The following is an 18735-nucleotide window of genomic DNA, read 5'->3' on the forward strand; positions in this document are numbered from 1 at the left end:
TCTTCCCCGTTTCGAATCCGGTGAGAATAATATCGAGAGTTAACCAGTGACAGACAGCTTATTCCATAGAAGACCAAGGGATCCATGAGCAGCAAGAACGCATGGACCAAGACACCTCTTTTTGTTTTTTTCTGGGCAAGTGGCCTTTTGACTGGCTATTCGTGGTTATTAAAAGCAAGGGGCAATGAGCTGAGGTTCCTACACAGACGATGTTACACAAATAGTCCAAAGTATTGGCCATCCCAGCCGCTGTGACTCAATGCAGAAGAGAAATAATCTTGCCATCTGACGCAGGCTGTAAGAAACAGGGATGGTAGACAATAGGAACCACAGCGGACGCGGAAACGACCGGTCGATAGGGGGTCTTCGTGGGAAGGAAACGTGCGTTCAGGACGAGTGCGCAGGAATTACAGCTGAATAGAGTGAGAGTGATACAGAGGACCTCGACCGATGATTCGAGAATTTCTTCTATTTGAGTTTGTATCGAGTGGGCAGTTAGCGTAGGGTTGATGTGCTCTACTTTGATCCTATGGGATAGACGTAAAAGAAAGGCTTTCCAATTTGCAGCGACCAATCTGGAAATTACAAGTCAAAAGAAAATGAATGTGATAACTGCCACTGCCAAACAGATAGAAGCTAGAGTATGTCAACACATTTACATTAAGAAACAGAATCATGGCATCACCTACCGAGAACAAAATTCATGTAACAATACCCGATGCTGCCAAACAGCCATCCAGTCAGGGCTGGACCCAGCGTCAGGCCGGTATTGAATGAGACTGAAATCAGCGCGAAACACCTCGCGCGCCCGCCATTGGGGCCAAATATGTTGGGAGACTCTTTTTCCAGCTTCTGTACAAGATCTGTTTGTGGAGCCGACCTGCTGTTAGCATTCGTCCCATTGTTAAGCAGCAGACATCCAACTTACTCCGCATGTGCAAAGCCCCAGCACCTTGAGTGAATGGCATAACTAGTCCAATGCCGCAAATGCATGCAATAAAAGTGGCTTCTTCAACTTTCTGGCTGCCACTGGCCCAGGATATTCCGCTCCCAGGGATACCCAAGCAGCAGAGTAAGGGGCAAAGAAGAACCCAACCAGCCATCGTCGGGTATCGGGTACCGAAGCGATCTCGGACCCAGCCAAGAATAGGGGAGAGAAAGACTATCGGGACTTGAAGAGCAAAGAAGGTTGCTCCTACCGGTGATGGGCCCCAATTGAAGGTATCGCGAAGATGGACGGGTAAAGTCGCGTTGAATCCTGCTCGGATCGCGGCTTGGACACACGTGTTCAGGATGCTTGTCCATACGCCAATGTCTTTAAGGACAACTGCGTAGAAATTGTGACTTTCCACGACCGAAGCGCCATCGGTTCCCACTTCCGTTTCCGTGTCTGGGCCTACCTCTGTTGTTGACGTCGACGATGGCAGAAGGGGCGATGTTTCAGTATGGATTTCCTCCACATCGCGGGGTGAGTTGCTGGCGGCGACATCGCATGGCGTGCTGCACTTAGCTTTATCCAACGAGGTGTGTGACTTTTCTGAACCGGGCTCTGGCTGGATCATGACCAACCGGGCAATCATGTCGAGAAACAACAGACCCATTGGCACAGCCCAAGCTGACCAGTACCCAACCCAGCCTAACAAAACACCTCCGAGCATTGGCCCGCTAACTGTTCCGATCGTAATGAAAGACGTACTCAGTCCCATCATTGTCCCAGATCGTCCATCAGCGGCGCTCTCGGTTATCATGGCCGTGCAGACAAGCCATGCAGCCGAGCCGGCAACTGCCTGCAGGACCCTGCCTATGTATAGTGCCCATACTGGATCAGACACAGTTAGCACTGGTGGAGCAAAATGCAGAGCGTCTGGAGTGACAAGTACATGTGGTGGTGTACGCGACGAGCACAGTGCCAGCAAGACAAAGCCCAAGCGACAGAAAAAGCGGGCCTTTCTGGTTGGAGGTTTTATCGAATAACTTTGCGAAAACAGGGGAGCAGATAATTGTGACGAAGCCGTGTAAACTCAGCAGGTTGTGGGTTGTGACAGTTGTTCGAGATGGCTCGTTGTGAAGGCGCTCTTCTAGCATATAAGGAAGCATCGGCACGGGGAATCCGGCTAGGAGGGTTTCTGTTCACGGATATTAGAGGCTAGAGGCTTCATCGGCTATCAGCAATCGAGGTCCTACCAGTAAACAAGGCAACGCAAGCCGTGGCTATCATGAACTTTCTTGAAGATCGCCATGATCCCCGGGTGACCGATTGCTCTGCGGACGTAGCCATGGCGTTCTGGGTCGGTCGACAGCTATCGGTCAAGACACCAAGGGTCTTGTAGAAGATGTGTGACACCTCGAAGATACTTCTTGTCTCTGATGTCCAGGAGCACTGGGATTAATAGGTGCCTTGCCTGCCCCTGGGTAAAATCGTGGCGCGCAGACCCCTGCAATGATCGCATGATCGGCAAGCCACAGGAACACCCATCGCGTCGGATCGTCGACCAGGGCAAGGATTTCCTTCAGGTCGGAGTTTCCACTGGCACGATATATCTACTGCCGCATTGCTTACCGCTGGCGGCTGACCTACGTGGCGATTGTTGACTCTCGGCGTGTCCGAGTGTACATAGGTATATATCCCCTGGTATAACATCTACTCAGCCTATAGTCCACAATTCCTGCCCCGCGAGTCACGGTGTGACCACTTTCTTTAGTGTAGGAACTATATAATCTGAGACTATTGAGTAAGATTCTTTGTTTTTCTTCACCTCCCCTAAAATCTCATTATTGAATACTGCCAACTTTCATCAATTATAAGCCTCGAACCATGATTAGTCTATGATGTGGTTTATTAGAGCATTGGCCTCTGGAGGCTGTTTTATCATAATTATTAAGTTTCTGACAGGCCGACGGTATACTATCGAGTATTGAAGACGCCAAACAGTGTAATGAGCGGCCGCTGGAGACAGCAGCACTTGAGGCTTGACGAATCGTGTTGCCGATGTCATTCTGGCCCTAATGCACGCGTTGTCGGCAAGGCATCTTTACCCTACTACATTCTAAGTGCGATGGGATGCCCCGCCCTCTCGGGGTTGTCTATTTAAGTCGATCTAGACACCCCTCGCCTCGTCTCCTGCACCCTCACCATCCGTGAAAAAGCTCTCTGTCGCTCACAACGTCAATCTTTGCCACTCTCCGACCATGGGTTCCCATTTCAGTGACAAGCTGTTGACCAGCCGCGCCTCCAGTACTGAAGCCGCCCTCCTGGCTGAAAAGAACTATTCCGCCAAAAACTACCAGTCGCTCCCTATCGTCTTTGCGCGCGCCCAGGGTGTTTCTGTTTGGGATCCCGAGGGCAACCACTATCTTGACTTTCATTCTGCGTCGACTGCACTAAACCATGGCCATTGCCACCCGAAACTTGTTGCAGCCCTTGTTGACCAGGCATCCCGCCTGACCCTGACCTCCCGCGCCTTCCACAATGACGTCTATCCCCAATTCGCCGAATTCATGACGAATCTCTTCGGCTATGACAGGGTTCTGCCGTCAAGTACTGGCGCGGAGGCTTCTGAAACAGCTATTAAGGTGGCGCGGAAATGGGCCTATAAAGTCAAACGCGTTCCGCAGAATGAAGCTATCATTCTTGGTGTTGCAGGTAACCACCATGGACGGACGGTGAGTGTCTTGATTGATTGAATGGAATACGATTGTCGGTAGACCATATTGACCTAGATGCTTTGTTTTACCTATAGTTGGCGTCAATCTCTCTAGCCTCTGACGAAATGTCCCGCGATAACTACGGTCCATTGGTTCCCAATATCAGCTGCTCAATCCCCGGAACCGACAGACTGATCGCCATGAATGATAAATCAGCGCTCCGAGATGCGTTTGACGCAGCTGGCTTCAATCTGGCTGCCTTATTAATTGAACCTATACAAGGAGATGCCGGCGTCATCGTAGCCGATGATGACTATCTTCGAGAGGCAAGGGCTCTCTGTGATAAACATAATGTCCTGTTAGTCTGCGATGAAATCCAGACCGGAATTGCGCGCACTGGAAAGCTACTCGGTCACTACTGGAGTGGCATCAGACCTGATATGGTGCTACTGGGCAAGACCATGACAGGTGGCATGTACCCTGTCTCGTGTGTTCTAGGTGATGACAACGTGATGCTTACCGTCGAGCCCGGAACGCATGGATCAACTTACGGTGGCAATCCTCTCGGAGCCGCAGTTGCTATGCGTGCCCTCCAGGTCGTCGAGGAAGAAGATTTGGTTCAACACGCAGAGTATCTTGGTCGCGTGCTTCGCGGTGGCTTGAGCGATATTCAGGCTAAAACTCCTGGTCCTGTTATCCAGACCATCCGCGGCAGGGGGCTACTCAACGCTTTCGTCATTGACCAGTCCAAGACCAATGGGCATACGGGCATAGAACTGTGTGAGCTGATGACACGGAAGGGCCTTTTGGTAAGCAACCCCTCTCATGCCATCGGCAGGCGTTTATTTGCGCAAACTTGCTAAAGTCTCCTGTGTACAGCTTAAATCGAGCCGAACGGGCGTCATTCGCATCGCACCCCCGCTTGTCGTTTCCGAGTCTCAAATTCACCAGGCGCTGGGTATTATCAAAGAGTCCATAGAGGAATTGCTTGCTCTCTCTGCACCTGTCTAGGACATGTCCATTTGTTGAAGGCGGGACTCGCGAATAGTGATATCGAACGCTCGGTGCGATGATAGAACAGCTTTATGGTACTACAATAACCGCGGGTCAGAGGCTGAGGTCAATAAATTCAATTACATGGACGTCAAGAGCTGTCAAAGAAACAGAACTGAAGCTATGGAGAACGCTTGCGCACATAGGCATGGTCGAAGAACGGAAAATACCTTCATTTACTCCTTGGAACTCCGACACCTTGACCAACAACTCAGCATCTCGTCTCTAATCTGGTTCCAGTTGGACGAAAGAAAGCTGTTTACCGCATCCCCGACAACTCCCACAACTTCGTAGTCTGCATCTTCATAAACTCGCTGACATCGAGGACCTCCGTCTCCTCCCCACAAATCATTGTCTCGTTATCTAGCGGGAAAAATTGGTGAACGGCCCTCATCATGGCAGTCTTCTCCGACCACGTCCGGGGAACAACTTCGTCATCTCTCAAGACCCTCAACACAGTTGGCAATTGGTACGCAGGGAGACCCAATTTCGTGGCCAGGTCGTTTCGAATGGTCTGCAAATCCAACTTTTTATGGCCAAAATCACTTTCGTTCTTTCGGAACCGCACGAGAGCGGCTGTCCGCGTGTCACACTGTGGATCAGCGACTGGCATGATATACCCCTCTGCGATGTACGGAAGTGCGATTAAGGCAGCCTCGACCTGGCCCCGGGGAACTTTGTAGGTGTAGAATTTGAATACTGTCACGGGGGAAGTGAGTGTCAGCTGAGGCAGGAAGACGAGAGAGAAGTTGGAATACTAACGGTCCATGTTTGCTCTTCCTTTGAAAACGTACCGGCCATCTTGGACGACGGCTAGATCCCCAGTCTTGAAGAATCCGTCGGGGTCAAACCGTTTGGCTGTGGCATCGGGGGCGTTCAAGTACCTACAGTAGAAGAGTTTGTCAGCGAATTTGGCAACCGTAGAGAAAGGACGGGAATGGATATCAACGCACCCGAGAAATAAAGACGGCGTCTTGACAAGGACCTCCCCTTCTTCACCCTCGGATAGCTTCATAGTGACATTTGGAAGCGGTGTTCCCAAATCATCCTGGTCACAGATATTAGCAATCTCCAACATCTAGCAAAGCCAACAGACACTGGCAACGACGATACGTATGCCTCACCTCTACGCGTCCCGAGTCCATATCGCAAACAGCTATCTCTTGCGTCTCCGTTGTCCCATATAGCTCCTTAAGCAGCTGACCTCCACGCATCTCTCTCCAGAACTCCCTAATCGGACCGGAGAGCATCGCGCCCGTCGCGCACGCATCACTCAGTTGCTGCGCCCCCTTTACATACTCGTCAACAACATCCCGCGGTAACACGACGGATATATGACTCTGAAAATATGTCATCATTCCATACCAAAAGGTCGGGGACAAGACGATCTTGGTCGCCGTTTGCTCCCGCAGTTTCTCCCATATCAGATTATAGTTTCGACCGAAGTTGTGGATCTCGACGCGGATGCCTGTTAGCAGCATCTGGAATAGCTTGGTGAAGTAGAGTGACCAGAATGCGCCACGCGGGATGATGCAGAGCTCGTCGTTTGGCTCGGGGGCTTCGGCCTGTCGCGCGTACTTGTTGATTGTTCGCCGGGCGTGAAGGACGCCCTTTGGGGGGCCGCTTGTTCCGGATGTGAAGAATAGTATGCTCGGGGTTTCTTCGGGTACTGCGAGGGCTGGGTCGAGAGTATAGCTTGTGACTGGAAGGAGGTTATTGTCGGATGCGGCGGCCGCATCTTCGTTGCTGTTGATGATGAGAGAAGGAATCTTGGCTTCCTGCTTGATCTCGGCCGCGAGATTGGCTAACTCTGAGGTAGCAAGGAGATACCGGGCATCGCATTGCTGGAGAATGTGGGATGCTTCGGCGGGAAGTGCGCCAGTTGCTGTGATTTTCAAGATGTTCGCGTTAGTTACCTATCCATCTTTGCTCTCTCGAGACACTTTTGTTCGCAACGGGGACCTTACGCATTGGCACGACTACTCCGCCAATTGCTAGGACGGCAAGGACTCCAATGATGAATTCGTATCCATTTGGAGCCAGGAGAGCAATGTAGAAACGACCGGGGCTCTCCAGTGCAGACCTACCAAGGAGGTCTTGGAGCTTCTGTTTTAACTTCACGGTGCCATCGAGGATTTGACGGTAGCTGAACTGGGTTTCGCGGCTGCAGTCATTCACGATGATCTGTGAATCTCGCTGTCTGGCTATTTTCAAGAGCCTGGAGAAGAGAACATCGTCGGGAAGGATGGGTTGTTGTGAAATCGTCATGATTGCGAGTGTAGGCAAGTAGGATGATTGAGGTGTAAGAGCTCAGGCTGGGGCACAGGTGGGCGGGCGGGGGGGCCCATTGTTATTTAGGAGGACGGGGGTTGTCGCCCAGCTGCGCACTCGAGTGGAGTATCCTTGCGTACCTCGATAGAACCATATATCTAGGAAGAGGATTGATGTGCAGCTCAAAATCTTGATCGAAGACCACTATATTAAAGCCATACTACAGCAATTGGCACGCGACGTAAGTACAACCGCTTGTATGTTCAATTGGCAGTAACTAAGAACTTGGTGCAATCCATATATAGCACTCTAGATTGCGTACCACCATAACTTTGTCCCAACGTAGTCAATGACATCTCGAGCTTGAAGCCGCAACCGTACTTTAGCTCTCAGAAGAGACAAATGGACGACTGATCACATACTCGTGGTAAATTCATCCATATCCTGACTCGTGATGTATATATCAAACTTCTAGGCTCAATGTCAGCAAGACGATTCAAAAACTGTCTTGGTCTGGGGCAATGGACCTCTCGAAGAGCAGCTAGGATCTGGCACCTTCTGATGTTACTTGTTGCCAGGGCACTCTTGAGGTCGGCGTCGATTGTCACCTAAGGGGAGGACATAGTAAACACCACTCTGAAGATATCCGACATTAACAGGACTCCGTACCTCATCGACGGGCAGTCCAAGTTGTTGCGCGATGAGGGATTTCACGTTGCTCTCGAGATTCGCCATTTGGGGCTCTTGAACAGACTGTTCCTTGAGGATCACAGAGTCGAGTAGTGATTATCGTGAAATATTGTAGTGACAGAGGAAAAGAACCTGGGTGCATTGGACCGAATAAATGTTCCCAAGGTGAAGAGTAAATATAATAGTCCCTATATAATCACATTCGTGTGCGCTCGTACTATCTATCTCCAATTCAACTACTAAACATCCTCTCCTGTCGCCCGTAACGACGAACAGCGACAGCATCACCAAAGCGCCAATCCACTCGGCAAATACTGCAGTTGCACTGCAGCCGCATATACTAACCTGAGAACCGAGTCATCACTCCTTTTCTGCGCATGGCTGACACCCATTGGCCCCAGTACCACTGGCTGCATCGGTGTACGTCTGCAGAGACTGGACAGCCGATGTAGTGATGGCATCGATGTCCCCATGGATAATGAACGCATTCCAGCCCATCTCACGCCTGAGCTCCATCCCGGCAGGCGAAATACCAAATCCCATGATAGGAAGGTTGTTGGCCTTTGCCGCATCTCGGATTTTGCAAAGAGCGGAGAGGAAAGCAGGTTCATCGCCATCGAGCGATCCGTGTGCCAAGTTCAGGCACATACGCAAATCACCTGTGCCGATGAATAGACCGTCAACTGCAGGACTAGTAAGCAGTGCAACAAAGTCGAGACACTTTCAATACAGGGATCATTGGATAGTAGCCCTGGAAGGATATACGCACCACCGGGCACTCGGCAGATCTCTTCAACATTCTCCAGCCCCTCAAGATCTTCAATCTGGCATATCACAGCGGCATGGTCGTTCCACACGTCATACGTCGTCTTGCCCTCTGGCGTTCGGTTCTGCTGCTCGCCAATCAGAGCTGCAGGAGGGAAACTACGGTCTCCCTGCGGCGGAAACCTGCACAGTCGAACCAGCTCCTCTGCCTGTTTTGCATTCTGGACGTGAGGCATAACTACCCCGCCTGCACCAGCGCCCAGAGCATAGTTGTAGAGCTCGGGCGAGCATTTTGGGATCCTGACAAATGGTACCATGGAGCCATTGGAGTGGTATTGGATCGTTCGGATTAAGCTAACGAGGAGGGTTGCGTTTAGGGGTGCGTGTTCCTACAGAGTATTGATCGATCAGAACTGTCATAGGAAATGATACTTTGGAGTAGACACTTTAGGCCTTACCGCGTCGAGAAAGCAGAAATGATACGGAGTCGCACCAACAACCCGTGCCGCCTCTGGATGGGGGATTCGACATCCCGTGCCCCAGAGCAGCTCGCCGGATTTCAGCATGGCCTTGAAGTTCGTCGGCTGAGCCAGGCTCAAGGCATTGTAGTCCTTCGTGTTGAGCATTCTAGATTTTCGCTGCATTGTAGTTCAGTGAGAATGGTGTTGATTCGTGATTTCATGGAAGTAAATGTAATCTCTCCATTTATGTATGTATCTAACAGCACCAAGCTCTCCCCAGGGGCATGGGCGATCCTCTTCATCGCTCCCACCACAATTTGATTATCCATATTCCGCTGTAGCTCTCGGCCACCGGGTTTGCTTAACCAGATGCATATGGCCTCCAGCATATCTCACCGCTAGGGAGGTCAATTCCCTTTTGTGGCTACTGAAGAATGAAGGACCCTAACATTGATTCGGCAAGCTGGACTGCATGCCGTGCATATGATGCACTCGTCGTATGGATCGGTAGAGTGACACAGGAATATGGGCCGTTGGCTACCCCCGTACAAACAGCAGTAGCGTAATCGCCGGTGTGGATGGCGAGAAGAGTTGAAACAGCCCGCCGTGTACCAGATCATCCAGATGAGACCATGGGAAAAGGTGACAATTTAAAGACTCAACCTGTTCCTTTTGAAGTCCAAAATCTAACAGTCCAACGTATATCTACCTCCGTTCAAGATACTGTTAACGCGCAAAAATGACGACCTCCACGACGAAACAAGCAGAGCTAAACTCGATCTCCCTCGCCAAGCTTCTGGAGGGCAATAGCGATGCAGTGAACGAGCTCGTGTCTGCCTGCAAGACCAACGGATTCTTTTACCTTGATTTTCGTGATGCTGCCACATCCGAGACCCTGAAGCAAGTTGATGAGCTCGTTGATGTTGGGAACTCCGTTTTCAAGCTACCGCTTGAGGAAAAGGAGGGGTATAGCACCGAGAAACATCTGCCGTCAAGGCTTCAAGGGTATGTTATGTTTCTGTACACTATGAGTTGACTTGACCTTACTGACATAGCGTGCTAGATATAAACGGGCCGGTTGTTCTGTTGGGCCCTTTGCCGAGAAGAAGGACGGCTATGAAAGCTTCTCGGTATGACTCGCTCATTCCACACTCGGAACGTTCTCTAATTCATCATGTAGATCCACAACAATGGCGTCTTCGGGCAGGATGTCCTACAGCTTCCCCAGGGATTCCAGGAGAACCTACAGTTAGTGAAGGCCTTCATGGCTCAAGTCCACGACTACACCGAATGCATCCTGTCCATCCTTTCAAAGGCCCTTGGACTCCCATATGACCTGAAGGAGTGTCACCGAAAGGATAAGCCATCTTCCGCTAACATGGCCATGCTGAAATATTTGCCTTGGAGCAGCGACAGCGAGAAGGTCGGCAACATGGCACACACTGACATGGGGACATTGACTGTGGTGTTCACCAAATCCGAGGGGCTGCAGGCATTGTTACCTGGGCCTTCCGGAGTTGACGAATGGTCGTATATCCCACCGCGCCCCGGCCACGCCGTGGTCAATGTGGGCGACTCGCTGCGTTTCTTGTCGAAGGGGGCGCTTGCGTCGTCCCTGCACCGCGTCGTGCCACCACCTCTACCGCATTCACTCGGGCAAGACAAGTTCTCGTGTATCTACTTCCTGCGGCCGGAGTTCGATGCCAAGTTCACAGACAATGCTGGAAGAGAGATCAACAGCGTCGAGTGGCATAATCAGAAGTACTCCTTGTTTCGCGAAGCCAGCCTGGATCCGAGACAGCATGGCGCCATGTTGACTGGACGGAAAGGCTACCTTGGAGCGACTGAACAATCTGTCTAGGAGAGCCGATGGTATCTGCGCTTGCACAGAACATTCGTTTTCGTGACAATTGATGTTCTTGGGATTGGCCTTCAAGTATTGTAGAGCAGTAGGCATCAAGTCGGACATGAGCCGACGCAGGATTCGATTGTATCATTGCCCGCTATGGAAAGGGCTTCCGATGTTACAATCGAATGTGAGTGGTGGTTCTACTTGCGATAAATCTTCGGTAAAATTTGCATCCAGACACAGCGCATCAAAGGGCCCCAGCGCAGGATTATAATCGGAACTGTGAAGTAGCCCTGAGTAGACGGATGGGTCCAGGTCCACTGTTTATCGGTTGGCTGGCAGCCTTGGGAACGGAGGAGGATCATACGTACTGAGATTGAACGGACCATTATACGGAACTGCATAGGTCTCTGCTATAGAGCGGCAGGCGTTGGCACCCGTCGACTGACTCAAGGTTCGGGCGTCAACTGAGAAGTCCATGTCCAACGTGGAGTTGGTGGTGCCCTCCCTGCTGGCAGGTAGTGACTCAGGGGGCGTGGGGTTTTGGCAAAGCTGCGCAGTTAGGGTATGACTCGGTGATGGTGGGTTGGAGCACGCCATCAAGCGCGGTAATTTGTGAGTGCCCTCGGTCGCAGCTTCTGAACTAAGTATAAGCATTGGACAATGCTCTCCGACAGCTAAAGGCTTACCAGGAATGTCCTTGCGCTTTCTACTCGTGAGATCCCTCAATGTCGCGGCAATGTGGTTGCCCAGTTCAGAAAGCTCAAGGCCCGTCACGAGGTTATCAATCCCCAGGCTTTTCAGCTTCCTGACTGCTGCATGCATTCGCTCTTGTGTGCATCTGGACGTGTATCTGCGGGCGTTTCTGAGACTGGAGTTGCGTAGAGGGGAGAAAAATGAGGCAAGCATACTCTGAGTGAGGCACATCTAAAGGTAACGCAATAAGATAGCCCAATGCAGTTAACCCATTTCCAAACTGGCTGGCCCATTCGTGATACCTGCAACCGTGATCTACCCATTTCAGGCTCTTATTAGCAGCCTTTTGGTCGGGGAAGCGCTGAGGGAAGTCCTGGCACAGCTTGTTCGCCAGCGCCGGGCGCATGTCGCGGATCCAGTGGGCACCCGTGTGATATCCGGCTTCGACAACGTGCTTGTAGATGTTGTAGCATTCAAATCTATTGTAAATTTTCATACGGTCACGCAAGTCGGCGTTGTCTTGTTTTGTGGCTATCGCGGCCTCCCAGCCCTGCCCTGTTGGGAGGGCCGTCCTTGCTTCCCCGATCTTACGCAAGAATCTTCCGCGGTCTGTCTTGCAACTCTGTAAGAGTAGTTGTGTACTTGCAGAGAATCCCAGTGTGCCAAAGGTGTCATCATCCTCGGTCGCAACATGTAGAGGCGCCGTTGCACCTGTAGGCGGCGATGGTGTGGTTGCGTTGGCATCGGAATGCGAACACGGAGGACTTGTGCTACTACTGCTAGATTCCTCTGCTATGGGCCTACCAGCGGCAATTAGTCGCCATCTATCTCTGAAATTGACAGGGACACTTACTGTTGTTCGGATAACCTTTGCTGGGGTTCACAGCTGGAAGACGGAATAGCAGAGGGCGAGTGCGGCTGGACACGACCTTTTGCAGCACTTGCAGACATCCTCCTGGCGGCTGTGACCGAAGGCCCACTGTCCGGCCTTGCAGGTGAAGAGTGGCAGGATGCACCGGTAGTCAGGTTCTATCGGCCCGATTGAGGGCATGAGTAAGCGTTGAGCCAATTGAGTTAGATGGAAGCGACACCGACCTGCTCAGTAGAGCACAGGAACAAGCCAAAGAAGCGATCCAGAGCTAGGACATCACTCTCCAACAGCTGCCCCTTGCATCCTGATACCTGGGAAACAGAGATGCTGGTCTCATTCGCTCTGTAGAATTGCGCCAGTCGGGCAAGCAAGTCTTGTAGCTCTCCAGCTGGTTCCGACATCATTCTTAGCGCCTGAATGAAGTTTCCCTAGGCCATCGTTCGCGCCATCGGTTAAAACGATTCGGAGATATCGTATGAATCAGGATCCTCGAATCCTCATAAATCAGGGCCCAACTCAAGCGGACCGTGCCGTTCAGCCAGCCACCCCAGGTGCCCATGTTTGCTTCATTTCTCACGACCGGGGAAGAGATGCAGGCGCTGCCGGGTCATAGCGCTGCATCCCCCACTTATGCATGAAGTCCTGTTGAAATTTCATCGGGATGTGGATCTCTCACCTGCGGCCTCGAGATCTCTGCAGGCCGAGGATCTCCGTAAAAGAAGTACGTAGCAAGGTAGGCCAATTTTCACCTGCCCCTGTCGATCTGCAGCATTATCTATCTGCAGGGGGACATTGCTTCAGCTCTGGGCTCCTGTTCAAAATGGCCAGCAATCAAGGCTTATATGTTTTTTTTTCTGGCAAGACGATGCCTCCCGACTCTGGCAAGGGGCCTGCGCCGTCCCTTGCTTATAACTAGCAACGAACTTTGCCTTCTGATGGAGATAATGTACCGCATCTGGCCGACAGTGGTGTGGCTTGTTCTTATTATTATTCAAAATGGCTCCCGGCAATGGCCTCGACGCCTTTGATGTCGAGACTGTTCGGAAAGAGTTTCCAGGACTCGGTTCAGGCGCCGTCTGTCTCAACAATGGCTCTGGTGCTCTTGTGTACAGGGGCGCCATTGAGAGGTCAGCTATCATATCAAACGATGGACCAGGACTGACACGGAATAATCTGTAGTATTGTTCGCACGATGTCTGCGCCCCATATGAATCTCCGCGGCTTTGACTCGAAAAGCATGGTCGACATCAAAGAGCGTACTGCGCAATATGCAACGCTTGCTTCATTTATGAATGCCGAGCCTGATGAGATCGGTAAGCAGCAATCGCCCTGGATACAATACACGTTTTCGGTCATTCCATGCCTAACTCTTAGCCCGCTAGCTTTTGGGCCCTCCACGACGGGTCTTTTGCGGAACCTGGCCGCATCGCTTCTCCCAAATCTCAATGCAGACTCGGAGATCATCGTATCTGTGCTATGCCACGAGGCTGGCATCACCGCGTGGGTTGCCTTGGCCAAAGCTCTGGGCATCTCCATCAAGTGGTGGGTCCCAGCCGGGGGTATGGGGAACAACACAGATCCCAGGCTGAGCCTCGACACGCTTCGACCTCTTCTTTCCCCAAAGACGCGCCTTGTATGCTGTGGTCATGTGTCGAACATCACTGGAACCATTGAAAATATCAAAGAGGTTGCAGACCTCGTCCACATGGTTCCTGGCGCGTTGATATCGGTAGATGGGGTGGCGTGGGCTCCTCATCGCTCCATCGATGTCAAGGAACTCGGCGTGGACTTTTACGTATTTAGCTGGTACAAGGTCTTTGGTCCACATATTGCGCAGATCTATGCTCGCCGCGACGTTCAGAAACGGTACCTCACGAGCCTCAACCACTACTTCTTTGACGCTACGGCTTTACATGTGCGCTTGGGACTCGGCAACAGCTGCATTGAGCTCGAACATGCGGTCACCCCGATCATCAGGTACCTCACTAACCAAATTGGTTGGAATGCCCTCATCGCCCACGAGGAGGTTATCACAGCAGAGATTCTAGGGTACCTAACAGCGCATCCAGACCTGTACACGGTGTACGGATCTAAGGTGGCGGACCGAAAGGCTCGCGTATCATTGGTCAGCTTTACGGTGAATGGGATCCCGTCTGATAGGGTTGCCAAGGAAATTCATGAAACATCAAGTTTTCGACTTATTACTGGTGACTGTTGGTCACCTCGGACTGTTCATGATGTTCTGGGGTTACCGGAGTATGGCATCATCCGGACAAGTCTGGTCCACTACAACACAGTGGATGAGATGAAGGGGTTCATAAAAAAGTTGGATCAGGTAGTGCGTGACATGAAGCAGTAATTGTACGACTGTGGAGAGGCCAATAGAGATATCGTTCTATTCGAGTAGTAACCCCATCCTAGAGACGCAGGCCATGTGATGAATTCTATAACAAACAATCGAATTCCCAAAATCTGGGAGCGTCGCAACACAATGGCTCTATTCGCAATTGTTCGAATTCGGTCTGGAGTAGGCAGGTCTAATACAAGCAGTCGACGATGCAATCATCGCTCTTCAATTACAAATTACATGAAAGTTGCATAGGGGTCCGAACGGTAAAAGTTGTTCTCAATTGCTAGTAAGAGTACGGAAATGTTGCTTAATCTTCAAAGATCCGTTCAGAAGGTGTCGTTACGTAGCGGGAATGCGAACGACGAAGCCTCCCCCCCCAAACAAGCTGGCGTATGCCGCATCGCACCCCGGGCCCTTTCCAGCCGGGCATAAATAGGGCCCAAATGTCTCCCTAGATTTCATTATATCGTCTCCCTCTAGCTTCCAAACTCTATCTCGTCTCACAATGACGGTTCCTGAGGATGTGCCTCTGATGCAAAATGATCACGGCGACGCGAAACTCATCAGGGAGCCATTGAAGCTGATGGGTGTCCTTGACAAATACAAGTCCTTTAACGTCACCCCCGCAATCGGAAAGGAGTTCCCTGACGCCAGCGTGGTGGAATGGATGAGAGCTCCCAATAGTGACGAGCTCCTGCGCGACTTGGCTGTCACTGGTACCTATCCATCCGCCATTCGACAGACAACAGAATATTAGGGTAGCTAACGGGCTGCAGTGTCTCGTCGAGGCGTTGTTTTCTTCCGCGCCCAAACCGACCTGACTGATGAGCTTCAGAAGGAATTGGCCCATCGACTCGGCGTTCTCTCGGGCAAGCCAGCCGACTCGAAACTGCATATTCACCCATTGACCAAACACAACCTTGACAAGGACCCGGAACTAAACGTTATCACCACTGACAAGGCCGCGAACCCTGCAGAAGACTTGTGGAAGAATAGACCCGCCGACATCAGAAACGCCTGGCATACGGATACTGGTTACGAGCCAAATCCCGCCGACTACTCTATCTTGAAGCTCGTCAAGCTCCCCGAGACGGGCGGAGGTACTAACCCCTATCGCAAATCCCAGACACATACGATGCTTACCGTTGACGCGTAGACACTATCTGGGGCTCATCCTGCGAAATCTACGACAAGATTTCCCCCGCCTACCGCAGATTTCTCGAGGGCCTAACCGCCAGCTTCTGCCAGTCGAGACTGCCAGTATCCGCCGCTGCAAAGGGATTTGAGCTCTATGCAGAGCCCCGCGGGTCCCCCAATAATGTTGGCACTTCCCTCCGCGCCGTCCACCCCGTAGTCCGCACCAACCCGGTCACCGGGTGGAAGAGTCTGTTCGCGGTGGGTAATCACGTCGAGCGAATCAACGACCTAACGCCCGACGAGAGTAGACGACTGCATGATTGGTTTCTTCAGATGATTGTGGAAGAACATGACACTCAGCTGAGACATCGGTGGGAGAACCAGTATGATATCGGTTAGTATACCCCCACCATCCACTTCACCCATCTTGTAAGTACGGTTGGGTTTATAGTTTCTCGCGTCCGATAATAATACTCGCGGTCGCAGCTATCTGGGATAATCGTACTGTGTACCACTCGGCCATTTTCGACTATGCCGGTTTGGGCGCTCGTACAGGGCATCGGGCAGTGAGCATCGGCGAGCGTCCTTACTTCGACCCGAACAGCAAGACGCGCCGTGAGGCTCTCGCTGAGGAAGGAATGATGTTTTAAAGGTGCATAGATAGCGAATTTATTTTGGTCTTGCATAATGCTCGCCGCGTGCTTGAATGCGAATATCTTGATGGAAGATATATACCCGTGCCTACCGTAGCTTCTTGTCCCCCTCGAAGTCCAATTTGACTTGTTCATAAAACGCATGATCGGTGAGGATGTCCCACCCAGTCATGGCCATCGCTTTCCCAGAAGCAACTGCCCTCTCATGTGCCACAGCGGTTCCTGCTGCCTTGGCAAATGCGGCAGTGTGGTTCTTGGATCCATCATCCACCGCAATACCAATATGTGCATGCAGGGCGGGTACCGCGTAGGAAACATTGCCCTGGTCTGTTGCTGCGGCAATAGGCCCCTCAGATCTGAGGATTTTTAGACCGTTTGCGGCCATGTGCTGCTGAAACAAGCTGCAAAGGGACTCATTGACGCGCAACTCGGCGTACCCGGGCATTTCCTCGATATCCAACTCGCAGCCGGTTGCGAGCGCGCCAGCCTCCATGCACCGACGGATTCTTTCCCCTAGCTTCCTCGCACCTCGGAGTGTGGGGCTTCTGGTCGTGTACTGAGTTTTCGTAAGCGCTGGGATGGCATTGCTGTTGACACTTGGGGCTTCGATGATAGCACCGTGGACTCTCTCCGTGGGGTGGATCTGCTGTCGCAGGATCGAAACATTGAGGTAGGTTGCAACTAGCGCATCTAGAGCATTCACGCCCTCCCACGGCGTGGCTCCCCCATGGGCACTAACGCCACGGTACGTGCCCTGCAGGTTGTAGGAGGCGACGGATGAGAACCCTGCTGACTCCAAGACATCTTTGTCTACGTATGCGGCATCCGACGTCGGGTGCCTGTGTCGCAGTCAGCTCTCATCTCCAGCAACAGGAAGTCATTATGCAGAGGGGAACCAGGGCATCATACACCATCAGGGACACATCCACCTCCTCATACGCGCCCGCCTTCAGCAGATCAATCTTCCCGCCCCCGTCTTCCTCAGCTGGCGTACCGAGGAGCTGCACTCGACCTTCGATTCCGAACTGCTTGAGCGCGAATGAGAGAGCAACGAATCCAGTCACACTAGCCGTGGCAATGAGGTTATGACCACAGGCGTGGCCAATCCCCGGGAGCGCATCGTATTCTGCGTTAAAATTGACAGTCCTATCACCATTCCCGCTGATCGCCTCGAACGCTGTCTCCAATCCATAAGCATGCCGCGTCACTTGGTAACCGAGTCCTTCTAGGAAGTCGCAGATGGCATTGTGGGCATTATGCTCCTTGTACGCGAGTTCGGGGTTCTCGTGAATCTGTGATTGTAGTTTAGCTTGGTAAGTGGCCGCCGTGTCCGCAGTGTCGATTGTGGCAGGGCTGTGAGCTACGTACGTATTTGTTAAGGGCTCTAAGCTTTGGTTCAAGATGTAAGATATAGTCGGCGATAGCGCTCCGGACGAGTGCGTTTGGCGGCAGCGTTTGGTGGCCGTTAGCTGTGGCTCCAGCCGGGTCAACAGTGTGCGCCATTGCTACACTGGAGATAGCATGTAGTGAAGAAGAATGACTACTTGGGGTCCGAACCGGTGTGACATGGAGTTGAGTTTTTGAATGATAAGGGCCTTGAAACGCTGGCGGGGAGCCTGACACTCACCCTACAGAGAGGATCCGGGACCACCGTTCAGATCTCGGTCGCGGGCCGAGCCGCACGGAACCTCGATCAATGGGTCTTTCTATAGGATTGGATTCATCCATCAAGTCTTCTGTTGACTCGACTAGTGACCAGTTCGTCTATAATCCTACCATGTCTCTCTGCTTGACAAAAGGCACGATCCTCGATTCACGTTTCAAGCCAGCCACTACTCTATGGAGGAGATCCTCGCACCTACCGGCTCAACTACCCACTAAAGGGCTTCCAGCTCTCATTCCAGTGATATCACCTGGCTGTTTTGTAAAACCCTGTGCGCTGGCGCCATACATGTGTGCTCATACTAGCTTCAGCTAAGCACTATATTGCACACACCGCACATCGCACATATGCAGACCCCACTTAGGCGTGAAAACGAGCTCAGAATTCAGTATCATGTGGAGCTCTAAGTGTCCCTAATAGGCCGGCCTTTTCCTCTCCAACATGTGACATAAGCGCGCCTGCATACAGATTGAGAAAACCAGCATATCTTAGTCACTGCCTTTCCAACACCGATGCCTAGTTCTGAGCTTGATCTAGTGGGCCATAATAGCGTCCACAAAGATGATAATCAGAAGGATGGATACGAAGACTATATGTATTGGATATATGATGCCCTGCGATTGAGATGCGG

General features: G+C 51.7%; 8 protein-coding genes across 8 annotated transcripts; 4 read left to right on the plus strand and 4 right to left on the minus strand.

Moving 5' to 3' along the window:
• Nucleotides 1–589: 589 nt before the first annotated feature.
• Nucleotides 590–2278, minus strand: BDV17DRAFT_281091 (MFS transporter; the record flags this gene model as incomplete). Its single annotated transcript, XM_073759972.1, has 5 exons — nucleotides 590–636; nucleotides 690–863; nucleotides 929–1819; nucleotides 1881–2126; nucleotides 2185–2278. The coding sequence occupies 5 exons, from the start codon at nucleotides 2276–2278 to the stop codon at nucleotides 590–592; spliced, it is 1452 nt and encodes a 483-aa protein (XP_073616742.1).
• Nucleotides 2279–3093: 815 nt separating this feature from the next.
• BDV17DRAFT_51810 (pyridoxal phosphate-dependent transferase) lies at nucleotides 3094–4807 on the plus strand. Its single transcript, XM_073764689.1, has 3 exons — nucleotides 3094–3663; nucleotides 3741–4454; nucleotides 4525–4807. The coding sequence occupies exons 1-3, from the start codon at nucleotides 3190–3192 to the stop codon at nucleotides 4654–4656; spliced, it is 1320 nt and encodes a 439-aa protein (XP_073616743.1). The 5' UTR covers nucleotides 3094–3189; the 3' UTR covers nucleotides 4657–4807.
• Nucleotides 4808–4957: 150 nt separating this feature from the next.
• Nucleotides 4958–6966, minus strand: BDV17DRAFT_290263 (uncharacterized protein; the record flags this gene model as incomplete). Its single annotated transcript, XM_073761859.1, has 5 exons — nucleotides 4958–5397; nucleotides 5461–5582; nucleotides 5652–5746; nucleotides 5823–6583; nucleotides 6666–6966. The coding sequence occupies 5 exons, from the start codon at nucleotides 6964–6966 to the stop codon at nucleotides 4958–4960; spliced, it is 1719 nt and encodes a 572-aa protein (XP_073616744.1).
• A 1053-nt stretch (nucleotides 6967–8019) lies between these two features.
• Nucleotides 8020–9068, minus strand: BDV17DRAFT_290264 (HpcH/HpaI aldolase family protein; the record flags this gene model as incomplete). Its single annotated transcript, XM_073761860.1, has 3 exons — nucleotides 8020–8342; nucleotides 8429–8813; nucleotides 8883–9068. 3 exons carry the CDS (start codon nucleotides 9066–9068, stop codon nucleotides 8020–8022), a joined length of 894 nt encoding a protein of 297 aa, XP_073616745.1.
• A 556-nt stretch (nucleotides 9069–9624) lies between these two features.
• Nucleotides 9625–10913, plus strand: BDV17DRAFT_297881 (uncharacterized protein; the record flags this gene model as incomplete). The annotated part of the gene is made up of 3 exons (XM_073763575.1): nucleotides 9625–9890; nucleotides 9949–10015; nucleotides 10066–10913. 3 exons carry the CDS (start codon nucleotides 9625–9627, stop codon nucleotides 10744–10746), a joined length of 1014 nt encoding a protein of 337 aa, XP_073616746.1. The 3' UTR covers nucleotides 10747–10913.
• Nucleotides 10914–13297: 2384 nt separating this feature from the next.
• BDV17DRAFT_297884 (pyridoxal phosphate-dependent transferase) lies at nucleotides 13298–14837 on the plus strand (the record flags this gene model as incomplete). The annotated part of the gene is made up of 3 exons (XM_073763576.1): nucleotides 13298–13428; nucleotides 13481–13614; nucleotides 13684–14837. 3 exons carry the CDS (start codon nucleotides 13298–13300, stop codon nucleotides 14658–14660), a joined length of 1242 nt encoding a protein of 413 aa, XP_073616747.1. The 3' UTR covers nucleotides 14661–14837.
• A 319-nt stretch (nucleotides 14838–15156) lies between these two features.
• Nucleotides 15157–16438, plus strand: BDV17DRAFT_297886 (TauD/TfdA dioxygenase family protein; the record flags this gene model as incomplete). Its single annotated transcript, XM_073763577.1, has 4 exons — nucleotides 15157–15367; nucleotides 15428–15751; nucleotides 15808–16182; nucleotides 16275–16438. 4 exons carry the CDS (start codon nucleotides 15157–15159, stop codon nucleotides 16436–16438), a joined length of 1074 nt encoding a protein of 357 aa, XP_073616748.1.
• A 91-nt stretch (nucleotides 16439–16529) lies between these two features.
• Nucleotides 16530–17944, minus strand: BDV17DRAFT_290269 (M20 family metallopeptidase; the record flags this gene model as incomplete). Its single annotated transcript, XM_073761861.1, has 3 exons — nucleotides 16530–17280; nucleotides 17351–17733; nucleotides 17810–17944. The coding sequence occupies 3 exons, from the start codon at nucleotides 17942–17944 to the stop codon at nucleotides 16530–16532; spliced, it is 1269 nt and encodes a 422-aa protein (XP_073616749.1).
• Nucleotides 17945–18735: the final 791 nt, after the last annotated feature.

This window comes from Aspergillus undulatus (genome assembly GCF_047715775.1).
Source record: "Aspergillus undulatus strain CBS 261.88 unplaced genomic scaffold BDV17scaffold_17, whole genome shotgun sequence".
Lineage (NCBI taxonomy): Eukaryota > Fungi > Ascomycota > Eurotiomycetes > Eurotiales > Aspergillaceae > Aspergillus > Aspergillus undulatus.

Bases quoted from the DNA above. Each gene is read 5' to 3' on its own strand.
- BDV17DRAFT_51810 (XM_073764689.1), top strand. From the start codon at position 3,190: ATGGGTTCCCATTTCAGTGACAAGCTGTTGACCAGCCGCGCCTCCAGT. The intron at 3,664-3,740 runs GTGAGTGTCTTG...TTTTACCTATAG, and splicing joins GTAACCACCATGGACGGACG to TTGGCGTCAATCTCTCTAGC. The intron at 4,455-4,524 runs GTAAGCAACCCC...TCCTGTGTACAG, and splicing joins TGACACGGAAGGGCCTTTTG to CTTAAATCGAGCCGAACGGG.